Here is a 16,071-nt window from a genome sequence, read left to right as displayed (position 1 = left end):
TGCGACATGACGCGGAAAAGTAATGTGTAATACACAATGTATTATACAAAACTTGTGATATGTATGTGATTATATATCCACAAACATCACTCTAAGTGCATTTACCACTAATTATGGGTCTGGCAACGAAGAATTCGCCGTTTTCCCGGCTGTTGTAGTACGCTCTTCAGTTCAGTCAGGCTAACAATCTGTGTTTTTACTCGGTCATCGGGTTCAAATATGGACCCGAAACACAAGAAACTGCTTCGATCTCAGCGGCTTTTTCTCTCCGAGGAGCTTTTAGTCGACGACATGATCATACAGTATTTATACCAGGAGGACATCTTAACAGAGAGTCATTTAGAAGAGATTCACTCTGAGTCGTCAAATAGGAAAAAAATGCTAAAGCTGCTGGATATCCTGCCCACGCGGGGCGAGCGCGCCTTCCATCACTTTATTCAGTCATTAGCCAAAGATTTTCCCTGGATCAAAGACAAATTACTGCGACTGTGTGATGAAGACAACGAGTCTCCTCCTCCGTCCTTCACAGGTGAGTCCTGACTCCTGCGTGTGTAAGCGCGCATGTGCTTGTTTACTTGGCTGTCGTTTGAGCTATATCTGACAGACATCCCGTTGGGCTATCTTTAATTGAAAAAAAAAAAAAAAAAACGATTCATAAATAATACAAACAAAGAATAAGTAGTTACAAGTAAGCACAAATTCCCCTAAATGTCTTTATTTGGATAGCTAAGTATATGTGTGGGAGTCATGTCTCCCCAAAATGTAATGAAATGATAAACAAAACATGCATGAACGTTTTGTGTGAGGTTTAGGGAATAGAAAACATCATTATTTCACTAACTAACTAACTAGTTAGCTAAAACTAAAAAAATACAATAAAATACAAATCTTCTCAATGACTACACACACACACACACACACACACACATACTGGTTTCCATGTTTTATGAGGACATTCTATAGGCGTAATGTTATTTATACTGTACAAACTGTATTTTTCCCCCCTAAGAGTACTCCTAAACCTGCCCCTCACACAAAACCTTCTGCTGTTTTAGATATTGTGTATGATTTATAAGCTTGTTTTCTCATGGGGACCAAAAAGTTTAATATTTACTGGTATTGAGGGACATTTAATCCTTATTACATAGAAATTCCATGTACACACAAAAATAAAAATGTGTGTGTGAACCTTTTTGTTAACATACAGTAAAACCAATTTATTCAGCGAGCTTCAACAGTTCATTCATTATAGTTTAGAAACTGGTAATAAAACATGGCAAGAACTCAAGAGTTAAACTGTGTCAGAATATATATATAATTTATCTTGATAATGTCAGAAAACCTTTATAGAAAGGTACATAACAAAACATGGTCACTTGGTCAGGTCAAAATGTCAAATCAAATTCTTGGTCCCAACTTTTTATTCATTTTACTGGTTTATGAAGAATTTTTGGGTATAATATGTTACTTTATTTTGCTATCCTTACTTACATAAATGATCTATGGTGTCCTGCACTCACTAGTAAATAAAATATAAAAAAATTATATCTAGTGTCTGAATAATTTTTGGTTTTACTGTAAGTGGGTGCAGCCTTTTGTAACTTAAATGTGTAAGGCTTCTAGTGTCAGTTTTGTTTTTTACATTATAAAAACATTGATTTATATAGCCTGCTGCACTTAAGTGTTAATCTTCTATTTATTTATATACAGCTCCTTATGAATCGTAAGTCTTGCACATTCAAAGAAAATATGTCACATTACATCCGTCTTGGAAAATAAGGTGGATAAAGGTTAAACCTACACTTTTTGGACAAATGTCTCTAGACATTGAGGGGGACATGTCTCACATGTGCGAAAGCACAGATATATGACATATAAATACTATTGTAAACAATTTTAATAAAATAGAATAGACGTTAACATAGTTGTGTTGTAACTGTATTGTGTAGCTTTTAGTTTTATATTTATTTCACTAATATAATTTATTATATATAAATAATTACAAAATAAAATATATAAAGAACATTTACTTCTAACATTATTCTGAGCCATTTGCACTGCATGTACAGTCAAACCAAAAATTAGTCAGACACCAGATATCATTTTTGATATTTTTTTACTAGTGGGTGCAGGACACTATAGTTCATTTATGTAAGTGATGATAGCAAAACAAAGTAAACTGTGACATATTATGCCCAAAAAATCTTCATACAATGGACTTTCAATAAAAGTGATAAAAATGTGGGACCAAAATTATTCAGACACTTGACCCTGACCATGTTTTGCTTAAGTGTTTTTTCTTTAATTACTAATGCAACCTTTTTATGCCACAGACTGAACAAAATTAGGCATACTAACAGTTGTCTGCCTTTTTGGTTGATTGCAATCCATTACATACCTTTCCATCAAAGTTATATGACATTATCAGAAGAAAATTTGTTCTGACACAGTTTTACTCGGAGTTCTTGTCACATTTTATGACCATTTTCTAAACTATAACAAATAAACTGTGATAATGAGAGAAGGTGTATGAATAAATTTTGATTTGACTGTAAAGACGTGTTTCTGTTCCCTCACATTCCCTCTCTGTTTCACCTGATTTCACTCTCTGTCTCATAATGAAACCATTCATTTTTTAATTGAGATGAGGTTATGAAAGCTGGAGGTCAAGCCATTACATCCACCGTATCAGACCCGAGGGTTAAATAACAAGTGGTTTAATTGCCCTTCCTCTAATCCCTAACACTAAACCCACTGTTACTAATTCTAGCAGAGAACCTACAGCAAATGCATCTACAGCATAGCAAATTTCCATACGATTTGTAAGCTAATGTTTTGCATATTTACAGTCTGTGAAATGCCATATTTACATCCACAGCAGTCTGGTTTCGGCTGAAAACAAAGGAGTTCTCTGTGTGCACTACGTATATTTCAGCTGCTGTTTTGCTGAAAGGTGGCTTATTATCTGCTTTTTGTTGTTTTCCCTCGAGAGGACGGAACACCCACTAACAACCCTACATTGACGCTCCGCATCCCCCCTTTTTAGTCAGTCAAGTGAACCCCAACACCTTTGAAAAAAACCCAACCCCTTCCCTCCTAGAAAAACAAGACGTAAAAAGCAAAACAGAAGGAGAGCGAGGTATAAAAAAGAAAAAAAAGGGCTGAAGTTGTGTTTTGAGTCTCTCAAGGCCGGGCCAGCTTGGTGCGCTGCCCTGGTTTTCCATGAAAGCTGCATTAATTCCTGGCACTAGCGCTGCGGCCCAGCACTCTCGCCGAGCATCCTCCTTTCTAGGAAAAATATAATCAAAGCCGTTTGTTGGCTGCTCTCCCTCTCCCTCCTGTCTCCAGTTACTGAGCTGAAGATTTTATTGACTTACTGTGGTTCAGATGGTAATAAATTGGGGGATGGAGTGGGGTTTGAGCGAAAGCATAAAAGAAACGGAGAGGAAAAAAAAACAAGCATGCTTGCAAGTTTCTAGGAAGTCGAGGACGAGCGCTACTCTGAGCAAACATTCTTCACACTTAAGTACTCGCTTTAATTTTAAGCTCTTCTTAGCTTAATAGGTTTCGTCGGGGGGGGGTTCGTACTGACGATTGTGCCGCTTTGTGGCGCTTTTATTGTCATCCGCTGGTCGTATTATTAATATTCATGTCACTATGAATTTGGATCTTGACATCAATGATGTCATTCGGTTGGCATGGGAACGTGTTTTTCATTCAACTCGCTTTCATTCTCCGTGGTGGTGACAGGCCCTGAATCTGCAGTGTCACGGACACATTAATAAACGAGACGCGTGTTCTGCTTGAATTGAACAAAGCACGCTTTTTATGATCTTATTACCTGCTTTTGAATGGAGATCAATCAAGTAGGGAGACAATATCCTCGTTTTCAAGTCCATTTGCACACCTGCGAGTCTGCGTATTTGCATGTTTATTTATGAGATGCTCGCTTTAAGGAAAATTATGCAAATGATTCCTTAAGCCTTCGCTTACGGGTTCTGGGAATTATCGTACCTGATGCTGAAAGGTTTTTGAATTTTAAGTTGTTTACAAGGCTAAATGTTCTGTGGCAGGCCTCTAAGACGAATTTATCACAACTGGCTTCCATTATAGCAGAAGTTAGCATGAACCCTTGGTGACTGCTTGTTAGTGCAGTTGTGAGTCATTGTGGAAGCTTTCCTTACCAAACATCATATTTTTTTTTGTAGTTATTTTGTTCTTTGCTTTACCAGTTTCGGACGAAGAACTGACAAAAATGCAAACGTATATTTCTAATAATCTAATACTCAATAAAAAAACTATATATGTGGGTCAAAAAAGTGAGGATGTCCACAAAAATATATATTTGATAAATAAATATATATTTTATATCCATAGAAAGCACATTTAATGTAAGTAAAGTGTCTACTTTTAAGGTTTCAAATAAGGAAAAAAAACTCAAAATTTAGTTGAAATAATGTTACATTGTCATTATAACACAGTATTTATGTAAAAATTCAAACAACATGCTTATTCTGAGTTGTACATTTTAAAATATATAAAAGAATGAGGGAGCTTATTAAATTTTAGTGTGTTTTAAATTAATGAAACATTCTTACTGACAAATGGACAAAACCTAGGATAGTGGCTGATTTAAAACAAAATGTAGAATTACAACTAATTAGTATTTGGGGTGAAAGTAAAGTCTTTTAATATGTCATAAATTATTCATACCCCTGGCAAATTCTGACTTAAAGTTACTTTTATTCAACCAGCAAGTTTTTTTGACCTGAAATTACACTGGCTTCTCCCAAAAGATAATAAGACGATGTACAAGAGGCATCATTGTGGAAAAAAATATTTGTCAGCTTTTACTTACATTTGAACAAAAAGTGGCATGTCCGAAATTATTCATACCTGTTGAGTTGATTAAACCAGCTGTTCCCAATGAATCAGGGTAATTAGGATGCTTTAGAACAGCTTGGACTATTTGGAATGGTATAGAACTTTGGATTTTCCCATAGACTGTGACAGTTTGCAAAGGGCATGAATAATTTTGGACATGCCACTTTTTGTTCAAATGTAAATAAAAGCTAAAAAAAACATTCAGACTGTCCAGTTTTGTTGACATTCACACATAGACAAGTCATTAGTCAGGTGGTGACACAGCATTTGACCAATGGATTTACAAAAATAATTTCAGGTTTACGAAGGGTTTCAACATTGCATCAACTACTAAATTATCACGCTGTAGGTTTTTTAACCATGTATTATTGTCTTCGGAAAGCTTTTGTCTTTCAAACTCATTAAAATGCATATATTCAACATTATTTCTTATTTACATGTAATGCAGGCATTCCAAAACTGTTTGTCATCTAAACCTTATTCACCAAATATACTTTAAGTATATTCTTTACTTTCAGTACCCCTGAGATTTTAAAATAAATATTTCAATAAATAAGTGTCACATTTGCATGTTCAGTTTCTTCGATGTCATGTAAATGGTCACATGGCATGCAGGTAAATCAAAATATTTCATCTTTTTTAGTAAGTGTTTTATTTTAATTGTTATTTTAAAACAAAGACTACAGAAATACCCTTGAAAGGCACTTTGTTTTAAAATGATTTCTTTTTTATGATTTAATTAATTGTTAGCTTTTCATTAAACTTCATGTTGTAAATTACAATGAATGGAACATATTTTCTTGCTCTTTGCCTTTTTTACGTCATTATGGTACAAGATAATCCTATTTAAATTAATGTGATAAACAAGTTAAGTCAAAAGAAATCTAAAAGTAATCCAAGAGTAATCTGATTAGATTACCTAAAATGTGTAATGTAACAGATTACGTAACTGACTACAATTTTTGTCATGTAATCTGGAATCAGTAACGGATTACAATTTGTAAGTAATCTACCCAGCTCTGTTGCTAATACTATATGTAAATAACATTTTTAATTACTAATTATTAATTATCCTAGTTTTCCAAACCAGTAATTTGAATAAATTTTTAACAATTACATTTTTTACAGACGAAAACGAGACGATAATGAAATAAAAATGCTTTCTGAATGACAAAAACAGTGATGAAAATCTATTGACATTTTCATCAACGAATAAAAACAAGATGAACATGTTAAGAAGGGATGATTGGGAAGACTTCCAGTCAGAACGAATCGGGGGGCAGAAGCACACATTTGAACTGCAACAATATGATCATAAGTTTTCATACACTTGCTGTATGTTTCATAAAACGTAAAAAAAAAACTCATCCTCTGTGAGTAAGAGAAGAGCAGACATATAAATTTAGAAAGCGTTACAATGAGAAAGATCACTTTATACACACAAAATGATGTCTAAATTGTTAATTTAGACGAATATTCATGTAAAAGAACCTTTCAGTGAACAGTTCTTAAAAGAACCATTTTGAAGAACATTTGCAAAATCTAAAGAACCTTTTTCTACTATAAAGAACTTTTTCTGCATTTGAAAAGTTCCATGGCTGTTCAAGGTTCTTCATGGAACCTTCTAATGCCAATAAATAACCTTTATTTTTAACAATTGGTATTTCATTGAAAAGAGGACCATGTTCTTGGTTTGTCTATATTGCATGTTCAAGCCTTAATATCATCTTATTACCAGGTTACTAGATGATTTCTCCAGGAATATATAATGAGTTTGGAAATTTTAGAGAAATGCTCAATAAATGCATTACACTGTAACTAAACCCATTAGATTTTAGTCGACTAAATCTACTGTAGATTTAGTCAAATAAAACTAGACTAAGGCTAAAAATATTCAGATGACTAATATGACTAAATGGCAATTTAGTCCAAAGACTATGACTAAAACTAAATCAAACTTTCAAACTTAGTTACTTTTTCATTGTTTTCATGTAGCATTGTTTTTCAGAACAAACCTAGAAGACATTTTTCAAATGTCGAGAAAGTTGAGAAACACTGGTCTACCTGATCACTAAAATGTGTCCACCAGACTAGTGCTCAGACCAAGATGACTGTATATCTGTTATTTGCACAGCTGCACTTGTGTGTGTGTCTTATATCTTCAGGTCAATCCCTTATACATTGTTAGTCACCCTCTTTAATACTCAGCAGCTGCCGATTCATCTCAAGAGCTTTTGCACCGTTCTGTACGTGTTTACTTTTACAATGTATGCCAATGGCACCCACAAAGACTATAAAAAAGCTTGAGAACTAAAGTAGATTTCCAGAGCATAATATTATCTGACGGCATATGGCATGCATATGGTAAAACATTCACATACAATCCTGTTTCTGTTTCAGAATTGTGTCTTTTGTGTGCTATATGGCTGTTGAAAGTCCATGCAAATGATTCTGTATATTTTTAAAGCCCCCTTTTCTACAATGATAATGATTAATATAGGCTACACTACTTTTCAAAAGTTTGGGGTTGATAAGTATTTTTATGTTTTCTTATGTAGGTATTCTTAAACTCACCAAGGCTTCATATGTGACCCTGAACCACAAAACCAGTCATAAGAGTCAATTTTATGAAATTAAGACAATCTGAAAGCTGAATAAATAAGCTTTGATGTATGGTTTGTTAGGAAAAGACAATGTTTAGCCGAGATACAACTATTTGAAAATCTGGAATCTGAGGGTGCCAAAACAAAACTGAGAAATCACCTTTAAAGTTGTCCAAATAAAGTTCTTAGCAATGCTATTACTAATCAAAAAGTATGTTTTGATATATTTATGGTAGAGAATCTACAAAGTATCTTCACAGAACATGATCTTTACTTAATATCCTAATGATTTTTGGCATAATTTTGACCCATACAATGTATTTTTTCCCTATTGCTACAAATATACCGTGCTACTTAAGACTGGTTTTGTGGTCCATAGTCACAGCTGTATATTATAACAATGTAAATAGCTTTTCTGTATGAATGCAAAGCTGAATTTTAAGCAGCCATTATAGTGTCTATTATTTATCTGAAATAGAAATATTTTGTTGTAAATAATAAAGATAGACATAATGTAGTTACGGTAAGCTTACTGAAGAAATCAGTTCAACTACATGCCAAAAAATACATTCAATGAATTGGTCGTCATTTTAGGAAAATGAAAATGAAATGTCAGTTACTGATAAAAACCATATAAGCAAGTTAATTTATCAAAACAAGCAAGATTGTTCCTAGTAACAATCACATTAGCGTCGGCTAAGCCAGACTCTTCTCCTCATGCGATTTGATGCCTCTCTGCCTCGCCCACGGACGGACGGAGGAAGGCGCTTTTAATAAATTGCTTTTGAAACAAGCCAGCACAGTGCTGTTCACTTGTTTGTGTTGGAATATCACATCAACTCTCCTCCTCCGTTCCCTCCACCCATCTCTAGTACAGTCTGATTTCCAGGAACGTTGGCTTGAGGAAAGTCTTCCTGTCAGAATGTGGAAGCGGTCTGCAGCGCTCGGCCGTTCCAGCTGGCCTCTACACTCGGGCTGATTCCTTGATGTGCTGCATCTGTTAGGAATGTTTTGTATTGATGAACAGAGATGACACTCTTATATTGGTGCAGTTGTTTGGAGATGATTGGGAGGTTATAGAGATCAGATGCTGAGCATCCACAGCCAATTTGGCCACACAAGATCATTTTTCTTTTCATGTGCCCAAAGCCAAAGCTTACACATGGGGTCTATTAAAGACAATTAATAGGTCTTAGATTTATGCTCCATTAGAACATTTTGAGCCACTTCATAACACAAAACCATCTATATCAAGTTGCTTGTCTTAAGTCCGACAACAGAGAGATTTCGTGTCTGCCCGCATTGCTGCCACTTTGATTTATATGGAACTGGATTAATGGCTTCAACTGATTGTGTCAGTCATATGAAAAATAACTAACCATAATAAATGCTTTTGTGCTGGCCCAGTCAGTTCAGATTTGTACTTTCCCTGCCCGTATTTTCACTGAATACCACTGAATGCCACTGAAGAAAGAATAAAAAAAGTTAATTGCGACGTTTTATCCCACAATTCAGACTTTTTCTTGCAATTGCGAGTTTACATCTCATAATTATGACTTTTTCTCAGAATTGTCAATATAAACTCGCAATCGAGAGTTATGAAGTCAGAATTGTAAGATATAAACAAACAGTTCTAGGAAATGAAGTCAGAATTGTGAGATATAAACTCATGATTCAGACTTTTTTCTCAGAATTGCGTGATAAAAAAATGTATTGTTACAATTCTTTTTCTCACAATTGCGAGTTATAATGTTCAGTTCTGAGGGGGGAAAACACTAAGATTTTCTAAGAATTAAGAGCTTATATCATAATTCTGAGAAAAAAAGTTGGAAATGCGAATTTATATCATGCAATTCTGAGGGAAAAAGATAGAAATGCGAGTTTATATTATGTAATGGTAAGAAAAAATGTTGGAATTCTGAGTTTGTGTCATGCAATTCTAAGAAAAATTATATAAATTCACAAATTAGAATTTTTTTTCCTCAGAACTGCATGATATAAACTTGCAATTCCAACTTTTTTTCTCAGAATTTCATGATATAAAAATTCAAATTTGTGAATTTATATCACGCAATTCTGAGGCAGAAAGTTAGAATTACGAGTCTGTATCATGCAATTCCAAGAAAAAAGTCAGAACTGCAAGTTTATATCATGAAATTCTGAGAAAAAAAAGTTGGAAATGCGAATTTATATCATGCAATTCTGAGAAAAATGTTTCTAAAAAAGTTTATATCACGCAATTCTGAGGAAAAAAGTTGGAAATGCGATTTTATATTATGTAATTCTGATTTAAAAAAGTTGGAATTGTGAGTTTGTATCATGCAATTCTGAGAAAAAAGTTGGAATTGCGAATTTGTATCACGCAATTCTGAGAAAAACGTCAAATTTGTGAGTTAATATCACACAATTCTGAGAAAAAAGGTCGGAATTGTAAGTTAGTATCACACAATTCTGGGTAAAAAAGTCTGAATTACGAGTTCATATCATGTAATTCTGAGAAAAAAGTTGGAATTGTGAGTTTGTATCATGCAATTCTGAGAAGAAGTCAAAATGGTGAGTTTATATCACACAATTCTGAGGAAAAAAGTCAGAAATGCGAGTTTAGATCATGTAATTCTAAGAAAAAAGTTGGAATTGCAAATTTACATCACAATTCTGAGAAAAACATCAGATTTGCGAGTTTATATCTCACAATTCTGAGAAAAAAGGTCAGAATTGTGAGTTAGTATCATGCAATTCTGAGAAAAAAAGTCTAAATTGCGAGTTTATATTATGCAATTCTAAGAAAAAAGGTCGGAATTGTGTTAGTATCACGCAATTCTGAGGAAAAAAGTCTGAATTACGATTTTATATCATGTAAGTGAGAAAAAAGTCAGAATTGAGAGATTGTATCACAATTCTGAGGAAAAAAGACGGAAATGCGAGTTTATATCATGCGATACTGAGGGGAAAAAATCTAAATTGTGAGTTCATAGCACACAATTCTGAGACAAAAAGTCGTAATTGTGAGTTTGTATCACGCAATTCTAAGAAAAAATGTCAGAATTGTGAGTTAGTATCACGCAATTCTGAGGAAAAAAATCAGAATTACGATTTTATATTATCTAATTCTGAGAAATAAATTCAAAATTGCGAGTTTGTATCATGCAATTCTGAGACAAAAAAATTAATTGCGAGTTCATATCACACAATTCTAAGAAAAAATGTCGGAATTGCGAGTTAGTATCACACAGTTCTGAGAAAAAAGTCCAAATTGAAAGTTTGTGTCTCGGAATTTTTGAGGAAAAAAGTCGGAATTGCGAGTTTGTATCATGTAATTCTGAGAAAATACAGAACTGCTAGTTTGTATCACAATTCTGAAAAAAAAGATCAGAATTACGAGTTTATATCATGCAATTCAGAGAAAAAAACGTCAGAATTGCAGGTTTGTATCTTGTAATATTAAGGAAAAAAGTCAGAATTGCCAGTTTGTATCACGCAATTCTGAGAAAAAAAGGTCAGAATTAAGAGCTTGTATCACACAATTCTGAAAAAAATAATAATAAAATTATGATACAAAACACAATACAATTTTTTTTTGCAAGCATTTTTTTCTCCCCAAAATCATTGTTAGATAACTATGGTCGTTACTTCTATTGAACTCTATTGGTAATGACGGAACTTGCGACCATAATTGCTTTTGGGAAACGCACCCCTGGTCTGTGTTTATAAAGGATGTATTTTCTTGAGTAAACTTAAATCAATTATTCATTCCATTCTGTTTCTGTTTCTTATGTACACGCATAAGCCAAATATTTTCGACCGGACGTTTCCACTGGAAAGAGGTGTAATCTTATCTTTCAGTCTGCAGTATTTTCAGCTTAGAGCACATCCAGTTATCCAACTGGAATTCCATCCTTGGGCAGCAGAGTTGCGTTTATAAGGAATGAGATGGAACATTTCAAGCCTGATAAAAACTGGAATGTACTGAAATCCCATTTGAATGGATGAAAAATACAACCTCAGAGTAAACCAATCACATCAAACCACTAAAGTCAGACTGTTTTATTTAAAAAAAAGATTAATAGTAATGATGAAAAATTATGCTGCACCTGTAATAAGCCTAAATGTCCTCAGTGAACCCTCCTCTAATGTTCCCATCTCTCTTCAAGAGGAAACAGGAACATTAATGTCACATTGTGATGGTATCCTGCGGGTTTATATGAGGTTAGATGTGAAATTCCCTGCTTTATATTGTACAGTCGTGGCCAAAAGTTTTGAGAATTACATAAATATTTGGAAATTGGAATAGTTGCTGCTTAAGTTTTTATAATAGCAATTTGCATATACTCCAGAATGTTATGAAGAGTGATCAGATGAATTGCATAGTCCTTCTTTGCCATGAAAATTAACTTAATCCCGAAAAAAACTTTCCACTGCATTTCATTGCTGTCATTAAAGGACCTGCTGAGATCATTTCAGTAATCGTCTTGTTAACTCAGGTGAGAATGTTGACGAGCACAAGGCTGGAGATCATTATGTCAGGCTAAATGGGTTAGAATGGCAGACTTGACATGTTAAAACGAGGGTGATGCTTGAAATCATTGTTCTTCCATTGTTAACCATGGTGACCTGCAAAGAAACGCGTGCAGCCATCATTGCATTGCATAAAAATGGCTTCGCAGGCAAGGATATTGTGGCTACTAAGATTGCACCTAAATCAACTTGTCTCCTAAAGAGGATTCAGCTGCGGGATCAGAGTGCCACCAGTGCAGAGCTTGCTCAGGAATGGCAGCAGGCAGGTGTGAGCGCATCTGCAGCACAGTGAGGTGAAGACTTTTGGAAGATGGCCTGGTGTCAAGAAGGGCAGCAAAGAAGCCACTTCTCTCCAAAAAAAAAACATCAGGGACAGATTGATCTTCTGCAAAAAGTATGGCGAATGGACTGCTGAGGACTGGGGCAAAGTCATATTCCGATTGTTTGGGGCATCTGGAAAAAGGCTTGTCCGGAGAAGAAATGGTGAGCGCTACCATCAGTCCTGTGTCATGCCAACAGTAAAGCATCCTGAGACCATTCATGTGTGGGGTTGCTTCTCATCCAAGGGAGTGGGCTCACTCACAATTTTGCCCAAAAACACAGCCATGAATAAAGAATGGTACCAAAACACCCTCCAACAGCAACTTCTTCCAACAATCCAACAACAGTTTGGTGAAGAACAATGCATTTTCCAGCACGATGGAGCACCGTGCCATGAGGCAAAAGTGATAACTAAGTGGCTCGGGGACCAAAACGTTGAAATTTTGGGTCCATGGCCTGGAAACTCCCCAGATCTTAATCCCATTGAGAACTTGTGGTCAATCCTCAAGAGGCGGGTGGACAAACAAAAACCCACTAATTCTGACAAACTCCAAGAAGTGATTATGAAAGAATGAGTTGCTATAGAAGTTGATTGAGAGCATGTCCAGTCGAATTGCAGAGGTCCTGAAAAAGAAGGGCCAACACTGCAAATACTGACTCTTTGCATAAATGTCATGTAATTGTCGATAAAAGCCTTTGAAACGTATGAAGTGCTTGTAATTATATTTCAGTACATCACAGAAACAACTGAAACAAAGATCTAAAAGCAGTTTAGCAGCAAACTTTGTGAAAACTAATATTTGTGTCATTCTCAAAACTTTTGGCCACAACTGTATATTATAGTGATTTATACGCCTGCGACTTTCCCTCTTTTCAACTTCAGATAAACAAGCCCTGTGACGTCACGCTCGCTGAAAAGCAGGGTTTATTGTGAGATTTCGTGGAATTTTCCAGAGATACGACACAGCTTGCTGTTCCCTAGAGGCCGTGTGTGGGTGGTTCACTATCACCCTGCCCAAAATTAACGAATTTACTTTTCCTAGAGAGACAGAGTGGCCTGTTTTAGGAAATTCACACTCACATACACGTTCGCTCACGTCTGTATTTTTATTGCACCCTTTTTTCTTTGGAAAAAACACATTCCTACTCTTTCAAAATTTACAGCATCCTCTCACATGGATGTTTAATTGATTTTGTAAACACTTCCTGCGGTTAAACGCACTCAAAGACACTTCTTATAACAAAAGGGTGATAGATAGGCTATATATACTGTACATCAGAGCTACATTGAGACTAAGGTACTGTAGCCGTCCCCTCAGATCAATGCTTCTGCGAAGTGCATACTTCACGTTCTTAAAGCGCACGATCTGTTCCCTCCAGCAGTCTGGAGTTAAGTGTCCACATGTACACATGGAAATTGAAGCTGGAATGCTCCATCCTATAAAAAAGAAACAATTCTCAGAAAAGTTAAGCATTTCACTGAAACCCAGGCAATGTTCTTTGCAGAGCAACCTCTTTCTCTCTCTGTTTTTCTTCCTTTCTTTACTTCTTTTTATATTTTAGTAATTCATTTCGATTGAAAAATTCATGGAAAACCCTTTTACCTTTCTAATATCCTAACTTCCTTTACATTAGTTTGTTGTAATATTCATTTTTTACTGTGTTAAATTTGTTTTGCACTTTTTAAAATTATGTTCAGTGTGCGGCTGATTCTCAGTAACTTCTATGCTGCTTTTTTCCTTTGTAACCCATATGTTACCAGACATTTACAGTGCCTTGCAAAAGTATTCATACCCCTTCATTTTTTTCACATTTTGTTTTGAGGCAGCATTATGTTAAACTGCTTTAAATTACTTTTTTCCCCACATCAATCTACATCTCATACACCATAACGACAAATCACAAAACAGATTTGTAACAACTTTGCAAATTTATTACAAATAAAAAACTGAAAAGATCCCGTTGCACAAGTATTCATACCCTTTTTTTTGGGACACTTGAAATTTAGCTCAGGAGCATTCATATTGCTTCTAGATGTTACTACACTTCTAGTGGAGTTAAACTGTGGCAAATTCATTTGAATGAGTATGATTTAGAAAGGCACACACCTAGGGTTGGGTATCATTTGAATTATATCGATTCCGATTCCGATTCCACTTATCGATTCCGATCCTTTTCGATTCCCAGTTTCGATTCCAATTTAGTAAAAAAACAACAACAACAACAAAAGTCAAATGATGTTTGATTAAACAAGGTTCAGGAGGAGCACGATCAGATAATCAACCCATTCGGCACAGGTGCAACCTGTTTAACCAATCATTCAATCAGCGCATCCTCTATATATTACCAGCCGTCTTACCTCCATCCAGCGATAGTTTCTTGGCATTCGGTTTGGCGTTGGTCAAAATATTACAGTCAAAGACTAAACCTGTACCGGGGTTTTTGGATCATCCGTTGCAATCTGTCGGCCTTAGATTGACTTCGCCTCGCTCGACACCACTAGTACCGCACGAGACCCGGCTTTCGAGCGTCGCAGCGACAAGCCTCAGACCAGCCTGGGTCGCGCCCTACTTCTCACCGCAGCAAACCCGACTCGCTTCCCGCTTTGGTTCAACTATTCACCGCTGCCTTTTCCGGCCGCAGCGCTTCATGTAGTCAGACCACCAGGTCTCGTAGCAGTCGCTAGCGAGAGACGGGCCGTGTTGTTAATTATTTTTAGGTAAGTTTAGTGGACGGTATACGGCGTATACCCACTATTTAAAATCTCTTTTGATGTGCATTATTCAGTAACGTTAGTGTTCCGCATTAGCCAAAATCATGACAGTCTACCACATCCAGTCATATGTGAATAAATGTAAATATTCGCTAAAGACAGTGATAATGCAGCCAGGACCGTGGCGCCGGCTTGCTATGAAATGTATTTGATGATTGCGCCTAATACGCCCGCTCCCTAGTCATTTGAATCACTACAAAAACAACACCTTACAAAGAAAACTAGTAAGATTTTTACGATCAAACGTTTCTTAAACCAGCGAACCCCTGTAAACATTTTAGTCCAAGGATCCAGTAATGCGTTCAAATAGAAAGTTAAAAACGAAATTCATAAATGAAGCATATGGCCACTTCTCCAGGCATTACTACACCACTTGTTAAGCCGCTAAAGGCAGTCAGTTGTTGCTAAAAGCCGATAAACAATGCGATGCATAATTTGTTCATGTCATTTCGTAACCAGAACACAAATGAAATTATTAAACTTTTCTGTGCGTGATGTTTCAGTATTGTAGCTTGGTTTTTAAATTACACATTGTACTCCGAGATAAATAAGATACAGATTATAGAAAATACGTTAAACTGTGTTCTTAAATTAACAATTTTGAAGTGGCAAACTAACAACTAAGGCGCATCATAAGGCAACCATTAATATTTTTGTTGAGTTCAACTATAGCAACCTACCGGTATTTAGACTTTTTTCACACACACACAATCTCAAGGTAAAGTTTGTTCCGCTACAGGTCTGCTCCTGTCGTATGCCCTCGTTTAAAATAATGCCTCTTACCTTTTCTGTTTTTCAAAGTGTTGTTATCAACAAAGACACGTTTTACTAGTTTGTAATATATATGTTCATTCAGGCTGCTGACCGCTGCAAAATAATATGCTCAATAGCGCCAGCTGGTTTCTGTTTTCAAACTCTGGTCAATTTGAGCGTGTTTTCTCAATTTACTCCGTTAAATTATTACAGCATTTATAT

At 35.5% G+C, this 16,071-nt stretch overlaps 1 protein-coding gene across 1 annotated transcript in view; it reads left to right on the top strand.

Moving 5' to 3' along the window:
- cradd (CASP2 and RIPK1 domain containing adaptor with death domain) overlaps positions 1 to 16,071 on the top strand; it is a 29,095-nt gene continuing 13,024 nt past the window's right edge. Inside the window, exon 1 of the mRNA XM_073838822.1 lies at positions 1 to 529. Within this exon, the coding sequence (XP_073694923.1) occupies positions 220 to 529 (310 nt within the window). The 5' untranslated portion in view covers positions 1 to 219. The remainder of the gene's footprint in view (positions 530 to 16,071) is intronic.

Source organism: Garra rufa, chromosome 4 (genome assembly GCF_049309525.1).
Source record: "Garra rufa chromosome 4, GarRuf1.0, whole genome shotgun sequence".
Classification (NCBI taxonomy): Eukaryota; Metazoa; Chordata; class Actinopteri; order Cypriniformes; family Cyprinidae; genus Garra; species Garra rufa.
Note: the sequence above shows the minus strand (reverse complement) of the source record. Positions and strands in the feature narration are given on the sequence as shown.